Source organism: Andrographis paniculata, unplaced genomic scaffold (genome assembly GCF_009805555.1).
Source record: "Andrographis paniculata isolate CXL003 unplaced genomic scaffold, ASM980555v1 Contig86END, whole genome shotgun sequence".
NCBI classification, from domain to species: Eukaryota; Viridiplantae; Streptophyta; class Magnoliopsida; order Lamiales; family Acanthaceae; genus Andrographis; species Andrographis paniculata.
In genome coordinates this window covers 4,707,361-4,724,488 of record NW_026137624.1, presented here as the reverse complement: position 1 = coordinate 4,724,488, position 17,128 = coordinate 4,707,361, and the positions used below count along the sequence as shown (strand labels likewise).

The following is a 17,128-nucleotide window of genomic DNA, read 5'->3' as shown; positions in this document are numbered from 1 at the left end:
ATATATATAAACGTAAATAGTTTGTTTGTTTTGTGAAATGATTTAGATAGATTTTTTTTTTTAATTTGCGATATATAATTGTGTATATAATATAAAAATAATTATGTATGTAATATATTATTTTTTTTGAAAAAAATATATATTGCTTTTTGACAAAACAAAGAAAGTAAAAAATTTGAGCTCTAAAATAAAAAGAATTTTCAATATTCCAAGATATTTTAAATAAAATAATCATAATAAAACAATTGGAACAAAAATATTAATCATCCAATTTTACGTCTCAAATATTTGAGTACAAATTTATAATAAAAATTTATTCACTTTATATTTTTTAGTGACAACATTTATATAGGCAAACTAAAGCAGCCATAATCCATGTGTAAAACATCATATCAATAAATTTGATTAATTTATATATGTGATTTATAGTGTGTTTCTTTCACTAAACTCTTAAAATTCTACTTTTTAAAATCTGTAATTTTTTTTAAAATATATTTTCTCTTTCATAAAAAAATATTTTATTAAATATTATTTTAATATTAAATCAAAATAGACACCCTTTAAACAAAAAGGGACACAATAGATGTTAACTATAAAATGTTATATGGGCTTCATGGGCCTTGTCATTGGGCCGATTTAAGTTTTAATGTTTCCAAAATGTTTCATCATTTTAACGCTGGCGTGTTACTATTTATTTAATAACTGACATTGTTATTTTCAAATAAGACGGCCGAATTTAGTTAACACATTATATAAAACACATAATACACTATATAAAGATATATAATACTTATTTAGTTTTAATTGAAAGTAGTTTTTTCACTATTTTCGTTTGTTCTACTAAAAAATATCTATTTTTTATTATAGTAAAAGTAATCACCGGCTAATAATTTTTATATAAATTATAAATATACCATTACCGATACAATTAATTTACACATACAGTATAAAGGGAAAAAATATCAAAACTATTTTACACTTTCAACTGACTAATAAAATATTATTATTTTACAATCCACTGCTAAATCTCAAATGATTTATATTAGTATAATCTCATATAGCACATGCTATGATTAACTTCAATACATAAAATATATTCACAGTAATAATTTACAAGTTCACATTGATAGCATATACTACATCTGTTCGGCTCTAAAGGTCTCATTTATTTTTTGCGTGTTGATTTTTGAATATTAATTATCATATGAAAACGTAATACAAATTAAGGGAAAAAATATAAAAATATTTCTATTAGTGTCTTCTAATACCATTATAATGACATTTGTGCAAAAAATTATACAAATATAAAGATATTTTTAATATTAAGTATAATAACACAAAAAACAAATAAAATTCTTAGAGTCGGACGAAGAGAATATTTTATTTGACGGTATTGTGTTACATAAAAATATTCACAGTTACATACTAACAATTTTCTCATTGTTGAGCATAAAAAAATGGTAATTAGGGTTTTCGAGAATGGGCCTACCAAATTAGGTTAAGAGTTTTATTCAAGTTTAATGGGCTTTCAAAAGTTCGAATATAGATGTTTTTAAGGAAGAAATTACCTTGGGAAAGAGCAGATTAGGTGAAGAAGCTCCATCGGGAGAAGGCAAGTCGGGTCCGATCAGGTCGGGTACGGAGTTCAAGAGTAACAAGGTCTGGTGCAAAGGTCGGGTACGATCAGGTCGGATACGGAGTTCAGGAGTAATAAGGTCTGGTGCAAAGGTCGGGTATGATCAGGACGGGTACGGAGTTCAGGAGTAACGAGGTCGGGTGTAGGAATGAGACGGAGGCGAGACGGTATGAGGTCGGACCTGGTCGGGCCAAGCTTAAAGGTCGGAGAAAAGATCAGACTTGGTCGGGCCAAGTTTAAAGGTCGGACAATGAGGTTGGACTTGGTCGGGCTAAGCTTAAAGGTCGGGCGTAATAAAGTCGGACACGGAGGTAAGACGGTATGAGGTCGGGACTGAAGGTCGGGTGCGATAAGGTCGGACAATGAGGTCGAACCTAGTTGGGCTAAGCTTAAAGGTCGGGCGCAATCAGGCCGAATTCAAAAGTCGAGTATGGTAAGGTCTGGTATGGAGATGAGGCAGGATAAGGTCGGGCGTAATGAGGCCGAGCAGTGAAGTAGCTAATGTGCAGGTCGGGTGAGAGAGCGGTTTCTGATAATGGAGGGAAGTTTCAACTGGGGAACGGTTTTTGAAGGTTTGACTTGGTGGGTCGGTTGACATACGTGTCAATAGAAGAGAACTTTTGGGGCGGTTGACAGCGGTTATTGTAACCGACTAGATATCGGTTCGAACTGTTTCTTTAAGGGATTTTAAATAAGGTTGTTCTTGACCTAAGAAACCATCTTCAATCGACATCAAATTCAAGATAATTGCTTTTGGGGATCACCACTTTATTTTTCAGTTTTGTATTTTATTTTCCTATTTTATTTATGTATCTACAGTGTTTAGAAATTTCTAATGTCATACACTAATTATATCAAATTCAAAGATATTTTTTATTTTTGAATTTTATTTTTTATTGTTGAAAAAATACATCAACACTCGTTAAATAAAAATACACTTGTACTTTACAAATGCGCGGAAAACATACTTGTACTTTACAAATGCGCCGAAAATGGCATGAGATCCTCCGCTCCTCCTTTCTCAACCGGTCCACACCTTTCACAACAAAATGATATATGTATATATATATATATATTTAAATATCACGTATGCATACATAATATATCATATGGGATCCATAATTAGGGGTGGGGACGGTTCGGTTATTTGTAAATATGTAGGTATTTGATAACCGAACCAAATTGAACAAATACCCGAAATCGCGAACCGTATTTGAACCGAAAATTTCGGTTAATCGAATTTTCGGTTAACCGAAAATATTTGTAGTATTTGCAAATAATTCGAACCGAATCAAAATTAAGAAAAAATATATAAAAAAAATTAAAATTCTAATTAAATAAAAAATATTTGCAAATATTTCAAATATCTGAACCGAAACTGAACCGTATATAATTATTAATATAAATTTTAAAATATAATAATATAAATACATAAATATATTCGGTTCGGTTAACCGAACGGAAAAAAATATGAAAAATCGAAACCGAACCGAACCGAACCAAACAAATATCAAATATGCAGTATTTGTATTCGAACCGAATTTGTTCGGTTAACCGAAAATTCGATTCGATTCAGTTCGGTTCAACGGTTCGACGATTCGGTTCGATTTTTTTGCCCACTCTTATCCATAACATATATACACATTATGTGTGCGGGGATAAATAGATAGAGTCTATTAATGAGATAGATGATCCGATTTGATAATATATTGGGTATATATATATACAATCGATCCCAATCTTACACTACAATTTATCGTATTCTTCTTTAAAATTAATTTACATTTTTTATTATTACCAACTTATCCAATAATTTTCTAAGATATCACCGAATCTCATTTCCCTACTTTACATGAGACAAAAATCAATGGAAGCGGTTATGATACTCATAAAAGCACCGAGGACTTGCACAGCCAGATTCGTAATCCAAAATGCCACGAAGGTGTAGATCTCGTTGGCTCTCGGGGTCCCGGGATCTCTCAATTACTTCACCAACACAAAGAAGCGGAATGAATTGATCACATTTTCTATAGATTTGTTAGGATGTTAAATACGAGTAAAGGTAATTAGTCAACAATTAAAAAATCTATTACTAAAAATAATTATAATTTAATAAATAGTTTACTTAAAATACCAAAGTTTATGAATTATAAATTTTAAAATTTGATTAAAATATATAATTATATTTAAAAAAATAAATAAATTTTGTGAGAGAGATGAAAATAAAAATAGTAAACAAATTAAATTGGATGAGAGAGTATTTCAGTTAACAATGTGTTATTTTGATGTTTTCTAGCAAATAAAAATGATATGAATATTATTTTTTATATAATGCAAATAAATAAAAATGTATTTATTTATTTATAATAAAATTAAAATTAATTTTATAAAAATGAGAAGTTTTAAATATACATAAAAAATATTTATTTATTAAAAAGAGATAAAAAAAAAAAAAAAAAAGTCTAAATGGCCTTTTGTGTAACAAGTTAAAATTTAATTTAATTTAATTTATATTTGTTAAGTATTTTTAAGATGAATAAATTTGCTAAAAATATAAAAAGATTGTCTTTTATGTAATGAACAAAAAGAAAATAGGTTATCTGTAACAAAATAGTAACTAGTATTTTATTAATTAATGTAAAAAAATTTGACAATAAAAATAGATCATCTGTAATAAAACATTAACTAGTATTTTATTAATTAATGTAAAATATTTGATATTTTTTATTGTTACCGTAAGATTGTAAAAAAATAATTATAATAATAAAAAAGATAATATTAATGTATAATTATTTTTATTAAATAAAAAAATTATATTTTCATTAACATATGTGTTCAAAGTATCTATTCTTCTTCAAAAGTAAGAAAACGTATCAAAGTGTGATCCCCGCCGATAAGAAGGAATCCGGCGACAGTGAATCGATGACGTCGGCAGAAAGAGATTCGCTCGAGCTTGGCGTTTAAATTAATCCATCCACACTGCACCGCCGATCAATTTCAGTCTAATCGAATTCGATCCATCAATGGCGATCAGAGAAAACAAGGCTCGCAGCGTCGCCGCCGCCGGAAAAGACCAGATAAGCTCCGACGACTTCAAGAGGTGGCTGATGAGCTTCGATTCCGACAAGGATGGGCGGATCAGCCATTCGGAGCTCCGGCAAGCCATTCGGAGCCGCGGCGTGTGGTTCACCGGCTGGAAGTCCGGCCGCGGGATGAAGGACGCCGACGCCGACGGCAGCGGTTACATCGACGAGGACGAGATCGAACACCTCATCGACTTCGCGGAGAAGACGCTGGGATTCAGGTTCCTTGAATGAATGAATTAATGAAAAATGCGCTTTTAGAAAAGCGTGCTTTTGTTAATAAAGTCGTGCTTTCGGACTGCGCTGATATTTAATATTCAAATATATATATTTAGGTATGTTAATTTAGATGGCGCTGGAAGGATTATTACTTGTGTTTGCAGCTGTAGCTAAGTATGGATTAAATAAAGGCTGTATTGTTTAGTGTTAAATTTTGTGAAATATTTATTTTAGTTACGGAACAATGAAAATTTTTAGAAAAATATAATATTATCGGGGTGAGTTACTTTTTAATTTTCTTAAAAAATACTTCATTCGTTCTAGGCGAATGAATGTAATTTTTTGGAATTTTATAGTAAATTAAAAATAATACTCTTTCTGTCCTATATTTATAAATTTATTTATTTATTTTATGAAATTTTAGAAATATTAATATTAAATTGGAATATAGTAGAAATAAATGTAAAAAAATTAAATTAACTTTATTAGTATTAATATTGTATGAAATAAATGTAATAATATTTGCGTAAGTATATTGTAATTGAAAATATATTTGTAATGTTAGGTAAATAGTATAATTACTGATTAAAAAAATTAATATTTTGTTATAGGATATATTAAAATAAAAAAATATATAAATTGTTAAGTAACGAAGGAAGGAAGTAATATTTTTGTTGAGTATAAAATTTAAAAATTAGAATTTTTGTCCAAAAGAAAGAATGGAGTGTGGACCTTGTAATGGGCTAGGCGGAATCTCGAAATGAATTTGAGTTGGGTTGTCCAGGCGGACCCAACAAGTCATTGGAGTTGGGTCGGTCTGTTCATCAGTTGAAGAGCCCATCTGAATGTGAGTATTGAGTCGGTCAGTTATTAAGAAACCGATTTGAACTATCAAGTTGGTCGTTTTTGGCTCTGTGTTGGTAGGAGATTGGCAAAGGGTAAGGGTAACTGACTGAGAGGTGGTTTCAGACGGTCATGTTGAAAAGGAATTTGCGGAGGATAATTGATAACGATTCAATGCACGATTTTGGTAATCAATTGAGATTACCAAAAAAACGGCAATTGTTTATTTTGGGGTATAAATTTTGAGTTTTTGATTTACATAAAAAAAAAAATATATATTTAAATTTAAATATTAATTTGATGTGATATATATAAAAATTAATAATATTTTTAATATAAAATTAATTTTTAATGTAATATAAAATATAAAAAATAAATATTTAATTTAATGTTTCGAAAGAAAAAAATTTATGAATAGTTTAAACTAAATAAAGTTAGCCAAACAAATATATATAATTTATATATTTAGACAAAATTGCTCCTAATTATTCTTTAAAAAAAATACTATACAAAAAAAAAAAAAAAACCCTTTTTAGAGATCTCCGTACAATATTTTCAAAAGTACAAAAAAATCTCCAGCAATATTTAGAGAATTCTGTATAATATTTTATAAAATACAAAAATCAATACAATTTCTCAATCATAAAAAAAATAAAAATAAAAAAATAAATAGTGCAACTTTTCGAACAACAAACCAGTGAATTATATATAATTTTGCCATATATATATATATATATAATATCTTTGAACTCGAGAAAATTGACCCCTAACCATAAATTTTACCAACACTTGAAATCCATATAACGTAAACACAGAAAAGCTGTAAAAAACAAAAAAGCTTCAAATTTTTACCTACCATGGAGCCTTAGCTTCTTCTCTAAACGAGAACTCGCAACAATCGGCATTCGTCCTCAGCTCCTCTTCCTCCTCGTAACATTTCACCCAAAGCTCCTTCAGCTCGACGAGTTTTGTCTCGAGACGTCGAATCTCGATTTCGGTTCGATCAAAACCCATCTGAGCATCCCGAAATCTCTTCGTCTCCGACGCCCCCTCCGACTCGAACGCCATCGTCGCCAGCCTCCGCAGCCGAGCCCGTAAAAATCCCACATTCAGACCCAAAAGCTCGAACGATTTGAGCGATTTCTCCCATGCGTCGAATTCCTTCTTCGAAGTGTTTATCTTACACCCTCGAATCGCGTCGGCAATGGTCACGGCTTCGACAATCATACCCGCAGCTAATTTACGGTAGAGACCTGGAAGGATCCGATCGTGAAGAATCGAGTTCTTGCTGCAACACAGATTGTAATATTTTCGGCGGATCGGTTCGGGTATTTCCGCGTCGATGCATGACCCGTTGACGATGATTTGGAATTCGTCAAAGCTTCGGACGTCTTTGAAACTGAAAGAATTTCGGGAGATTTTCGAGCCTTCTAACACCTCGGACGCTACCTCGTCGCTGTCGTTTCCGGATTGCTCCTCCGGAAATAATCGATCTTGGTTGTGTTTCTTCTTCTGCAGAACTGTTAAGGGAAGAGATTTAGGATGTCGATTTTTTCTGACCCGCGCATCCGTAGCTCTCCCTGCGGAATAGCAAAAGCCAATCGAGTTTACGAACCGAATTTTGGAGAAATGTTCGATGATGAAGTTAAGGACGAAGCTAACCTGCATCGGGCTTCGTTTGAGAATCCAAAATTAGTAGGCTAAGAGCACCGTCGACCTCAGTCAGATCATTCGCCCTTACGATTAATATCTACAACAGAACGAGAGCGCAAAAGTAATGCAAGGCATTTTTTCGAAAAAATTCAAACAAACACAAACATAACCCACTGCTAGGGGTGAGCATTCCGTCGGTTCGGTTCGAACCGATTGTTTTGAAATTTTTATAATGACGCTCGAATTCATTCGTTCAATTTATTTTTCATCGTCAATGCAGATTCCTCAATCCACAATTACATGTTTCAAGCAACTTACAAATGGATCAACTACTGAAATATAAATATTTAAAGATCAAAATTATAATATATATAAAATATAAAATCTATTTTATTTAAAATTTGGTTTTTTCGGTTTGAAAATTGAAAACCATAACCGAACCGAAATTCAAATTTATAAATTCGGTTTTAGATCAAACTGAACCAATTGACCGAACAGACTAAACCGATTTGTCCGAACCGAAATTTTTTTTGATTTTTTCGATTTGGACCAACTAATGCTCACCCCTACACGCTGCATCGAGCCGTACCTTAAATTTGCAAGGCCCGACTAGTTGGAAAACCAAAACATCTCCTTCGAGTAGTTTGTTCCCGGCAACAAACTTTCTCCATCCTGCGCTTAATCCCGTCTTATGCGCGATGTACTTAATGGAGAACTCTTCACCGTTTTCATTTTCGAGCGTCACTGTGCTGTCCCTGGTCGGCAAATACAGCTTGCAGAACGGGACGGGAAGACCCTGCAGACGAACGGCCGTTACATCAATGGCTAAGAACCGACGAACAGTTAAAAGATTATACATTCCTCTTGAATAGAGAGCATTACCATCCAGAAACAGCTTGCGACGTGTGATCTGACTAAGGGTTTCAGAAAGCTAGGATGTTCGTCGCCTAGATTCGCTTGAACTTCCTCGGCCCGAATCACAATGGGAGATTTCAACGGAACAGGATTGCCCGAATTGCCGAAAGCTCCATCTCCAAAACTGTATCGAACATTCAGTGGTAAATGTGTGCATACAAATGCTTATTACAACAAATTCGAGTAGGTTTTTGCACCGGACATACCTTGTCGATGTTCTTCCACTGGCATAGATCCCCTGTTCGACAAAAAATTTCACCTACGTTAAATACGGATAGATATCCTTTAACAGCAGCTTCGAATATCAATTACGAACAGTCTACGGCTCCGTTTTGATTTGAGTTTGATGACCATATCAAAGTAAAGCAGTTTTTTCGAAGATTTGCAGAAGAAACAACGAAACTATGAACCAGCATTGCAATGGCCATTTCCATTGATCGATTCATCTATGTTAATGCTCATTTCTAATTTCAAACAGATAATCTGCATTGGGACAACTTCGATCATGGAAACTTTCGAATCTAACTAATTAGAAATTATTGGACACAAAATGCAATGCAAGAACCGAACATGAAACCCTAACACAGAATATTCGGGAGAAGAACCACCTGAAAGAACAGCAATGCAGAACTGAAAATGGAAGAAACTGTTAAGTTAAGACAATCCTTACATGCTTATGTTTGGAAACAGAGGATTTCTTCTTCTTCCGAAAAATTGGGGAAATTTCATCGACGATTTCTTTGGGCTTCCTCTGCCTTTTGCCCTAAAACACACAACGAAAGCAGATCTGATGTAAATACAGCAAATCCATAAGCACAATCATGTAATCGACGGAATTGATTAGCAAAACTCGTACAGAAACAAGCGTCGGATCAAATGCAGAAATGGGGGAAGGATCCAACGGCGTAGAATTCTCCTTCACGAACTCATGATCCTCCGGCGAGACGCTGACCGGAGGCTGCTGCTGCTTCTGCTGTTCGTCTTCCTCCATTTGATTTCGATCCATCTCCAGTATTTCCTTCTTCATCTCAAGCTCCTCGCCTCCGCGATTCTCCGGATTCTGATGCACGATTTTCAACTTCATCTCTTCCAATCTTTCCCCAAACAAAAAATTAGATTCCTCTGGTTCCAGCACGCAAAATTCCCTGAACTCGCCGTAGAGCAAACGCAGAAACTAATTAAGTTGAAATTAGAGCCTAGAGAATCGGATTAAGCAGATTCGGCGTGAACAACAACAAAACTCATGGTCGTTTCGCATCGCAATTGCGGAAAACAGTGAAACTGTGAAAGGATCGAGGGAAGGAATGGATGTTCCCCAATGGCAAAGCGCGCGGGCCCAGCGCTTCGACCATCTTTATTGCTGCCGAGTTTAAATGGTTGGATCAGCCTACGCACCAACCAGCATTGGCCACCAGTCGCTAACCCGCGGAAAATCTTCAGAATTTCTTCAGTCGAAGATTACTGCACAAAAATAAAGCCCTAATTTCACCAACACTATTATAAGCAATTTCCATGGAAATATCACAGTAGCTGAAGGATCGATTCACTACAGGCATCATTAATAAACTCCATTTAGAAAGTATTCGCGATTCTTCACCTTCCTAGACAGGCTTTCTGCATTTTCCGATTTGGAGCGGTTTCTGTTGCCTGGCCTGGTGGATCTGATCAAGTCCAGGAGCTGAGGAAATCGATTGAGCTGATGAACAGACTCTATTCTTCTCTGCTTTGGGTCCGATTCGATTTCAGTTTATACGACATTCGAAGATTCAAAGCGTGGAGCTCTCACTGGCCGGGATGAGTGTGGGCGACAAAACAACGGCTCGTTATAGGAAGAACTCCATGGCCATGATCAGCGATCTGCTCCAGGCCTGGTTTGAACCCAACCTATTCTTTGTTGAAATAATATTTTGGCAAAAATACCAAAATGTATCTCACTATAAAAAAATTTATAGATTTCAATTTTATTATAAATAATTTTAATTAAATTTTGGTTCTAAAGTTAAAAAATCTAACAAAATTTTGTGTTTCTTATTATTTAAATCCAAATTTCAAACAAAATAGTTTAGTTTTTTTTATTAGATTTAAATAATGATAAAATAAAATAAAATTATAGATGAAATCACAAAGTACCGTGACAATGTAAAATAAAATACGGCCATGTTTTATTATACACGATTGTGCTTTATTGTACCCGATTGTGTTTTACTTTACCCAGTGTTTTTTTTTTTTTATATCTCTTGCCATATTGATTTAATTTTTTTTATATGAGACTAAAATTGATAATTTTTATTTTATTTTATTTTATTTTATTTTATGTTTGAACCAAAATTAATATATTTTGATGTATTGAGACTAATATTAAATTTTCCTAATATTTTATATGATAGAAATATTTTTTAAAAAACAAACATGGTTACATCTAACATATACATGATGCACATAGGATACCGAAAAAATTTCTTCTTTTACCATACCATTCGTATAGCATAAGAATGTACAATTGATATCATCTAGCATAATTTGATAGTCATATTAATATAAAAAAAATAAATAAAATAATAATCAAATATTGAATATAAATTCAAATTGCATATGAGAATGATATCTCTATTATATGATTCTAAAGATCCACCGTATCTATTTTGGGGTGCATTTGCTATATAAGGTTACGGTGGATAATACTATTTTATCCGACCTAATCACATATTTACTTTAATATATTAGAACTCTATATAATAAAGATCTGTTACAATTATACTAATTTATAAGATTATTAATATAATTTAACCCCCAGTATTATTCAATTCTATTTATTAAATTATCGAAATTACCATTCTCTTTAAACACTTATAAATATTTTATATAAATATAATAACAATCTTTTGTTTAATACATTTTGATTTTATTTGAAATTTAAATTATATATAATATTATTAAATTTTTAATCGATAATATAAAGTTATAAGAATACTATATATGTTACTAAAACTTAATTTATAATTTTGAAGACAAAATTAAATATATTCAATAAATAATAAAAATATATCGAATTATATATACACATATTATGTTATGACAATAATTCAATTAATTTTAATATTTTTATACATTATATTGCTATAATTAGAAAGAAAAATATATAAAATAAACTATATTATAATAATTTATACTAACATTATTAAGGATGTTTTGGGTAAGAAAAAATATCATACCATACAATCAAACAAAATAAACATATAAATTTATCTAATAAACGTTATATTAATTAGTATATTAATTATATATTCTATTGAAATAATTTAGTTATTATAATATAATTTTTTAAAGTAAACGCATCATTAAGCTATACATCATATATAGGAATATTTGCGGAAAAAATAACAATTGTCTCATCTAATATAGTCTGTCATTTAATTCTGATGAGTATAACAAGTATACATCATGCAAAAAGAAACACAACAAGTTTAGTCGTTAATATACCATTCACATATTATATATATATTTGTGATAAACACCGTACACCCTGTAAGAATATAAGATATGAATCTGACAACAATATTAATATAAATTGACTTACGCATAGAAATGGTAGTTTCATCTACCAAAAAACCAATGTGGATAGTTTTTTCATCAAATATCTAATATAAATCACTTGCATTCGACATCTCAATAATTTATTAACTTTAAAATTAGATCTACACACATAGGCATCGGATTAACAAAAAAGAAACCCCTAAATCATGTTCCCCTAATGAAATTCCTTAAGGAGTCGCCGCTAAGCTAAAATAGTTTGTTGTTATTGAAATCAGCAACCTTCCCGTGGACACACGAGACTTGTATGTACTTTGTTTTATTTGATTTGGTCTTCACCGGGAGCTTTGAAACTAGATTCTTTGTTTTGACCATTGACGGTGGCGGCAGCTGTGTGGTCGACGGCAGGATTGGAACGACTGCGGCGGGATGACTTAGAATCACAAATGAGGGTTTCCGGTCCGACGGGATTAGTGCTCGGGTTATTTTGGTGGACGATGGGAGCCGAACGGCGGCGGCGATGTGTAGTCGACAGCGGGAGAGGAAGACGGCGGCAACATGGCTGGAAGATTCGCGACAAGGATGATTTCTCACAGGGGTTAGGGGCTGGGTGAATTTTTGGGGAGTGGAGGATTAGTTTATCTAGTAAATATTTATGTATTGTTAATTATGGAAAAAAAATATTTAAGGAATATTCTAAAATTAATGCATAAAAAGATCAGTGCAAGATTATGATGTTGATGTCCAAAAGTAATTATGTTGATTGAAGTTAAATTTGATTCGCGAGTAAGTTTAAAATTTATAAAAATACAGAAATCAAACTTAATCAATATAATGAATATTTCACTCGTTGAAAATATTGCATTATATTGCAAATTTGTGAACATCAAAATAAGATAGTACATATTACATTTATTTTACCTTAGACATCATGTCAGTGATACTGTGACAACATATATGTACATCATTATATTTTTCGAATATTTTTTATTTGGAAAGAACTTAATTGCATATGCTTCTGACTTATGTAGGTTAATATTTCCAATTATAATGTAACTAGTTAATGTATTTACCTTTTTTTTTTTTTAATTAATTGACATTTAATTAATTCTTTTCAAAACTCCTCAAGTATCCTCAATAAATAACTATTGGGTCGAGGTAATTTTAATCAAAAGAATACAATGGGTTCATAATGGTTATGAATCGAAAGAATACAATGGGTTCATAATGGTTATGAATCTTACATAAGGTCAGAAAAATACCAGCTATCATATCAAAACCTTCTTTAATTTTATTCTAACTTCAACTTGTTTGGTTTTTTTATTTTTGATTTGAATTATTTTTTAAATAATATTTTAATTTAATACTTTTATTTTGTAAGACTAAATATTGTTTTTTTATTTATTCATATCATATCAAAATACAAGAGTGTTTATTTTTAATTTGAAATAAAAATATTCAACTATTTATCCTATATAATTTTTAATAAAAAATATACTCTCCATCCCTGTATAAAGGGCTAAATTTACTTTTTACTTGTTGAACCAAAACTCAAAGCACTACGTCTCGTAGGAATAAAATGATGGTGTAAAAATCCCGTAAGGGATGACCCAGTGGTGTAGGGGTTGGATTTGTGATCGTGAGGTTACGGGTTCAAACCTCCGACGCTTCAGGTCACCTGCCACACATGATTCGCCTAGCGTGACTTTTTTGTCGGATCTGGTTTGCAGGGTATTAGGTTCGGCCGGAGATTTACCCAGTGCGCACTTTCGGATAGCGACTGCGGATTCCAAGTCATCATGATCGTGTAAAAATGGACTCGTTACTATGAAGTCATAGGCTTAAACCCCAACCGTCTACAGCCCATCCACTACACATATGTGCGGTACTCAAATTTGAAATCAAAGTCGAACAAACTAACTTTAGGACACTTACAAACATATTTAATTGCAATCTATTTCTTATTCAGAATATTATACTCAATATTTAGTTCAATTTAAAAATAAATACTACTCCCTCCATATCGGCTATAATAAAAATAATTAATTAATCAAATTAAAATTAAAAAATTTTAAATAAAATTAAAGTGTAGTTATTTTCGAAAAATAAAAATGAGATAATAAGTAGATAGATTGAAATGAAAATATGAAATTAATAAATAGGACAGATGCACTACTACCTATAAGAGTAATTTAAAATATTTTAAAAATTAAAATAATTTCAAAACATATGAAAAAAATTAAACGAGGAGAGTAGATATGATAGGGTGAAGCTAGCTTTTCATTGAATTGCTACAATATATATATATATATATATGCAGGAAGCAGTAACTAAGCAAAATGGGAAGAGCAATTATATTACAGGGGCGACTCGATCACTGTACATCTTAGTTGTTAACACATACATGCAAGAAATCCAACCTAACTAAGAAGCAAAAAGAGTGCAGATTAATTAATTGGAATCATCTAGAATTGCATGTGGAAACAGAACTGACCTTTTACTGTTGAACCAATCATCTCCTTCCTTAAGCTTAATTTCATGGTTTTACTTGAATTTCAACCCAATCGTAGGCTCCTCCGTCCATGGGTTTGTCCTCAACTATATCATAGTTATACCTACATTCATTCATACATACATTCTGCATTAATTCAGATTATATATATATACACACACACAGAGAGAGAATTACGTACTTGTTAACGAATTGTTCCTGAAGGTTCTTCTCGGCTGCAGCGAAGAAATTTTCAAGCTCAGCTTCCGATGGCGTTTTCTGAAATCGTCGGCGGTTAGTAGATCCGATAGCTTTAGTTCTCGACGGCGTTGTTTCTCTTCAGAGAAAAAACACAAGAACGCGTCAAATTATGCTTTGTGTAAGAGTAAAAATTTCTCACAGTACAGCGCTCGTCGTGTTTTCCATAGGAGCGAAAAGAAAATGCGTCTGGTTTGAAAATTTTAGCAGAAAAAAACATCAGAAACAAAACGTGGAGCTGTTGAGGATGATTCCATGCTAGAGATTCAAGTTCGAGAGAAAGAGATTAGACTCTCGTTGGAGGAGAACAATCACAGATAATTCAACAGTGTTTATGATATATCGTACCTATCTCTGCAATTCATCAAATCGACTACGGACGATACGAACTCGAGATTCGACTCATCATCATCACTCTCCTGAAGACAAACATTAATAATTCAAATCTTCTCAGACACAACAAAAATCAAGTAGCGTGATCGCAATATAAAAATTCAAAATCATTATACCTCCAGATCTACGAAATTGGAGCTTCCTTCGATCAAGTCACTCCGTTCATCACTCGAGCAACAAGATGCCACAACCGAACCAACGCTCTCGCACGTTAAATTTCCAGAACTTTCCGGAGACTCACCAGGCTTCTGCGGCGTCGCCGCCGTGCCTAACCGCCGTGATTTGAATGATATAGCCAACGACGAATCTTCTATCTCAACTTTTCTCTTCCTCCCCGCCTCCCCCAACTTCTTCCACTTCCTCATGCTAAAACCTTCCGCGATCTCCTCCAACACCAAAAAACCTTCTCAGAGCTCGAATCAATTCCCCGATTCTTTATACTCCTGCGGTATTAGGTATGCGCGTACGAGGCGGAATGTGGCAGGATAATCTGCTTTTCTGCTGCACTTTTTCTGATTCAAAAGGTTTTTACACAGAGAGAGAAAATGAATGAATGAGTGGTGTGATGATAGCGGTGATGATGATAACGACGTTTATGGGCACAGAATTAATTCCGTTAAATCTGCGGTTCATTTCGCCATTTCCGTTTACTTAACAGTGACGGAACTCTAGAATCTTCTGTCACGCAGATCTACCAACGCAGTAGATTTCCTTCAGTGGCTTTCACGGAAATTTGTGCTGCCCAATCAAATTCCGACACGTGTAACTATTTGGTTGGTGGAAAATCGTATAATTTAAAAACAAATTTCATTTAATTAAATTTTTTCCTGCAATGCCTTTGAAATAAATTTAAATAGCAGTAACTATTTTACTACTTTAATTTTAAATTTTTGCATACATTTGTAATAAGTGAAACATTTTTGGACATATATGTGTAATAAATTTATTTAGTGTGAAAAATATTGATATCTAGAAAGGAACGACAAAGCAAAACTAAAGCCGACCTTTTCCTTTACTCGTGTATATATTTAGTTACATTTTTTTTTTCTGTATTTTTCCCGCTCTTTGCAATTTAACCTAAAAACGTACATTTCTTAAAAACACGCTTTTAAGGCAACTGGGGAGGCGCACCATGGATCAATTGTGTACTGACACGGTTTTTTTAAAAATATTAATAAAAAAATATAATATATACAAAAAATTCATCAATATAAATGTTATATGACAATTCACAATTCATACAAAATATTATTTTTTATATTATGACATAATTTTTTATACTTTATATATAGAAAAATAACTACCACAGACTAAAATGCTAAACAAACAACCTATTTAGATTGAACTCGGGAGTTCTTTAAATTAGTATTATTGTGATATTTTGTAATATCTATATATATATATGTATTTTTCAAAAAGAAAAAAATGTAAAAGAAAGTCTATCAAAATTATAGTATTATATATTCTCTCCTTATAAATAAAATGACATACTCCCTTCGTCCCAATACAATAGTCTTGTTTACCATTTTTGTCCGTCCCAAAACAATAGTCTCATTTTCATAAATAACCTTATCACCATAAAACTATCTCTACCTTTTCATTATTATTACACAATTGTCACTACTTTTTACACTAATATACTCACAAGGGTAAAAAAGTCATTTATCCTTATTTTTTTATCAATGCCCAACACAATAAGACTATACTTTTTGGGACGGAGATTTTTTATTTTTTAAATAGTAAACAAATTGATATTTGATATGTAATATATATATATATGATATAATATCAAAATTAATTATTATAAATAGATAGTATAAAAATTCCAAAAAATATATATAAACAAATATAGCCTAAACCTTTCAAAACTATAATGGTATCCACAAATAAAGCCAATTTACTATGCCGTTTTCTTCGGTTCTATATAAAACAACATCATTATTAATAGGTGAAAAGAAAAACAGAATAGAATAATAAATTTATAATTAAAAAAATAATTTAATATAATTATAAAAAATATTTTCTATATAAAAAAAAATAAATAAATAAAAACTGGGTGCAACTATCATGGAGATTCAAATTAAAGGAAAGAAACCAAAACAAGAA

At 32.0% G+C, this 17,128-nt stretch overlaps 2 protein-coding genes across 4 annotated transcripts; both read right to left on the bottom strand.

Moving 5' to 3' along the window:
- Nucleotides 1-6,383: 6,383 nt before the first annotated feature.
- On the bottom strand, nucleotides 6,384-10,213 carry LOC127242187 (B3 domain-containing protein Os01g0234100-like). 2 transcript variants are annotated; one of them, XM_051261630.1, is made up of 8 exons: nucleotides 9,900-10,213; nucleotides 9,206-9,810; nucleotides 9,020-9,112; nucleotides 8,556-8,587; nucleotides 8,317-8,473; nucleotides 8,024-8,230; nucleotides 7,444-7,531; nucleotides 6,384-7,361 (listed from the first exon to the last, which is right to left on the bottom strand). In XM_051261630.1, the coding sequence occupies exons 2-8, from the start codon at nucleotides 9,431-9,433 to the stop codon at nucleotides 6,634-6,636; spliced, it is 1,533 nt and encodes a 510-aa protein (XP_051117587.1). In that variant the 5' UTR covers nucleotides 9,434-9,810; nucleotides 9,900-10,213; the 3' UTR covers nucleotides 6,384-6,633. The 2 variants fall into 2 exon arrangements, with proteins under 2 accessions (XP_051117587.1, XP_051117586.1); XM_051261629.1 differs by having other exon boundaries at nucleotides 9,947-10,213.
- Nucleotides 10,214-12,954: 2,741 nt separating this feature from the next.
- LOC127242188 (cyclin-dependent kinase inhibitor 2-like) lies at nucleotides 12,955-15,612 on the bottom strand. Of its 2 annotated transcripts, XM_051261632.1 has the most exons (5): nucleotides 15,139-15,612; nucleotides 14,978-15,048; nucleotides 14,574-14,708; nucleotides 14,375-14,495; nucleotides 12,955-13,660 (listed from the first exon to the last, which is right to left on the bottom strand). In XM_051261632.1, the coding sequence occupies exons 1-4, from the start codon at nucleotides 15,385-15,387 to the stop codon at nucleotides 14,417-14,419; spliced, it is 534 nt and encodes a 177-aa protein (XP_051117589.1). In that variant the 5' UTR covers nucleotides 15,388-15,612; the 3' UTR covers nucleotides 12,955-13,660; nucleotides 14,375-14,416. The 2 variants fall into 2 exon arrangements, with proteins under 2 accessions (XP_051117589.1, XP_051117588.1); XM_051261631.1 differs by lacking the exon at nucleotides 12,955-13,660 and having other exon boundaries at nucleotides 14,212-14,495; nucleotides 15,139-15,611.
- Between the last annotated feature and the right edge of the window lie 1,516 nt (nucleotides 15,613-17,128).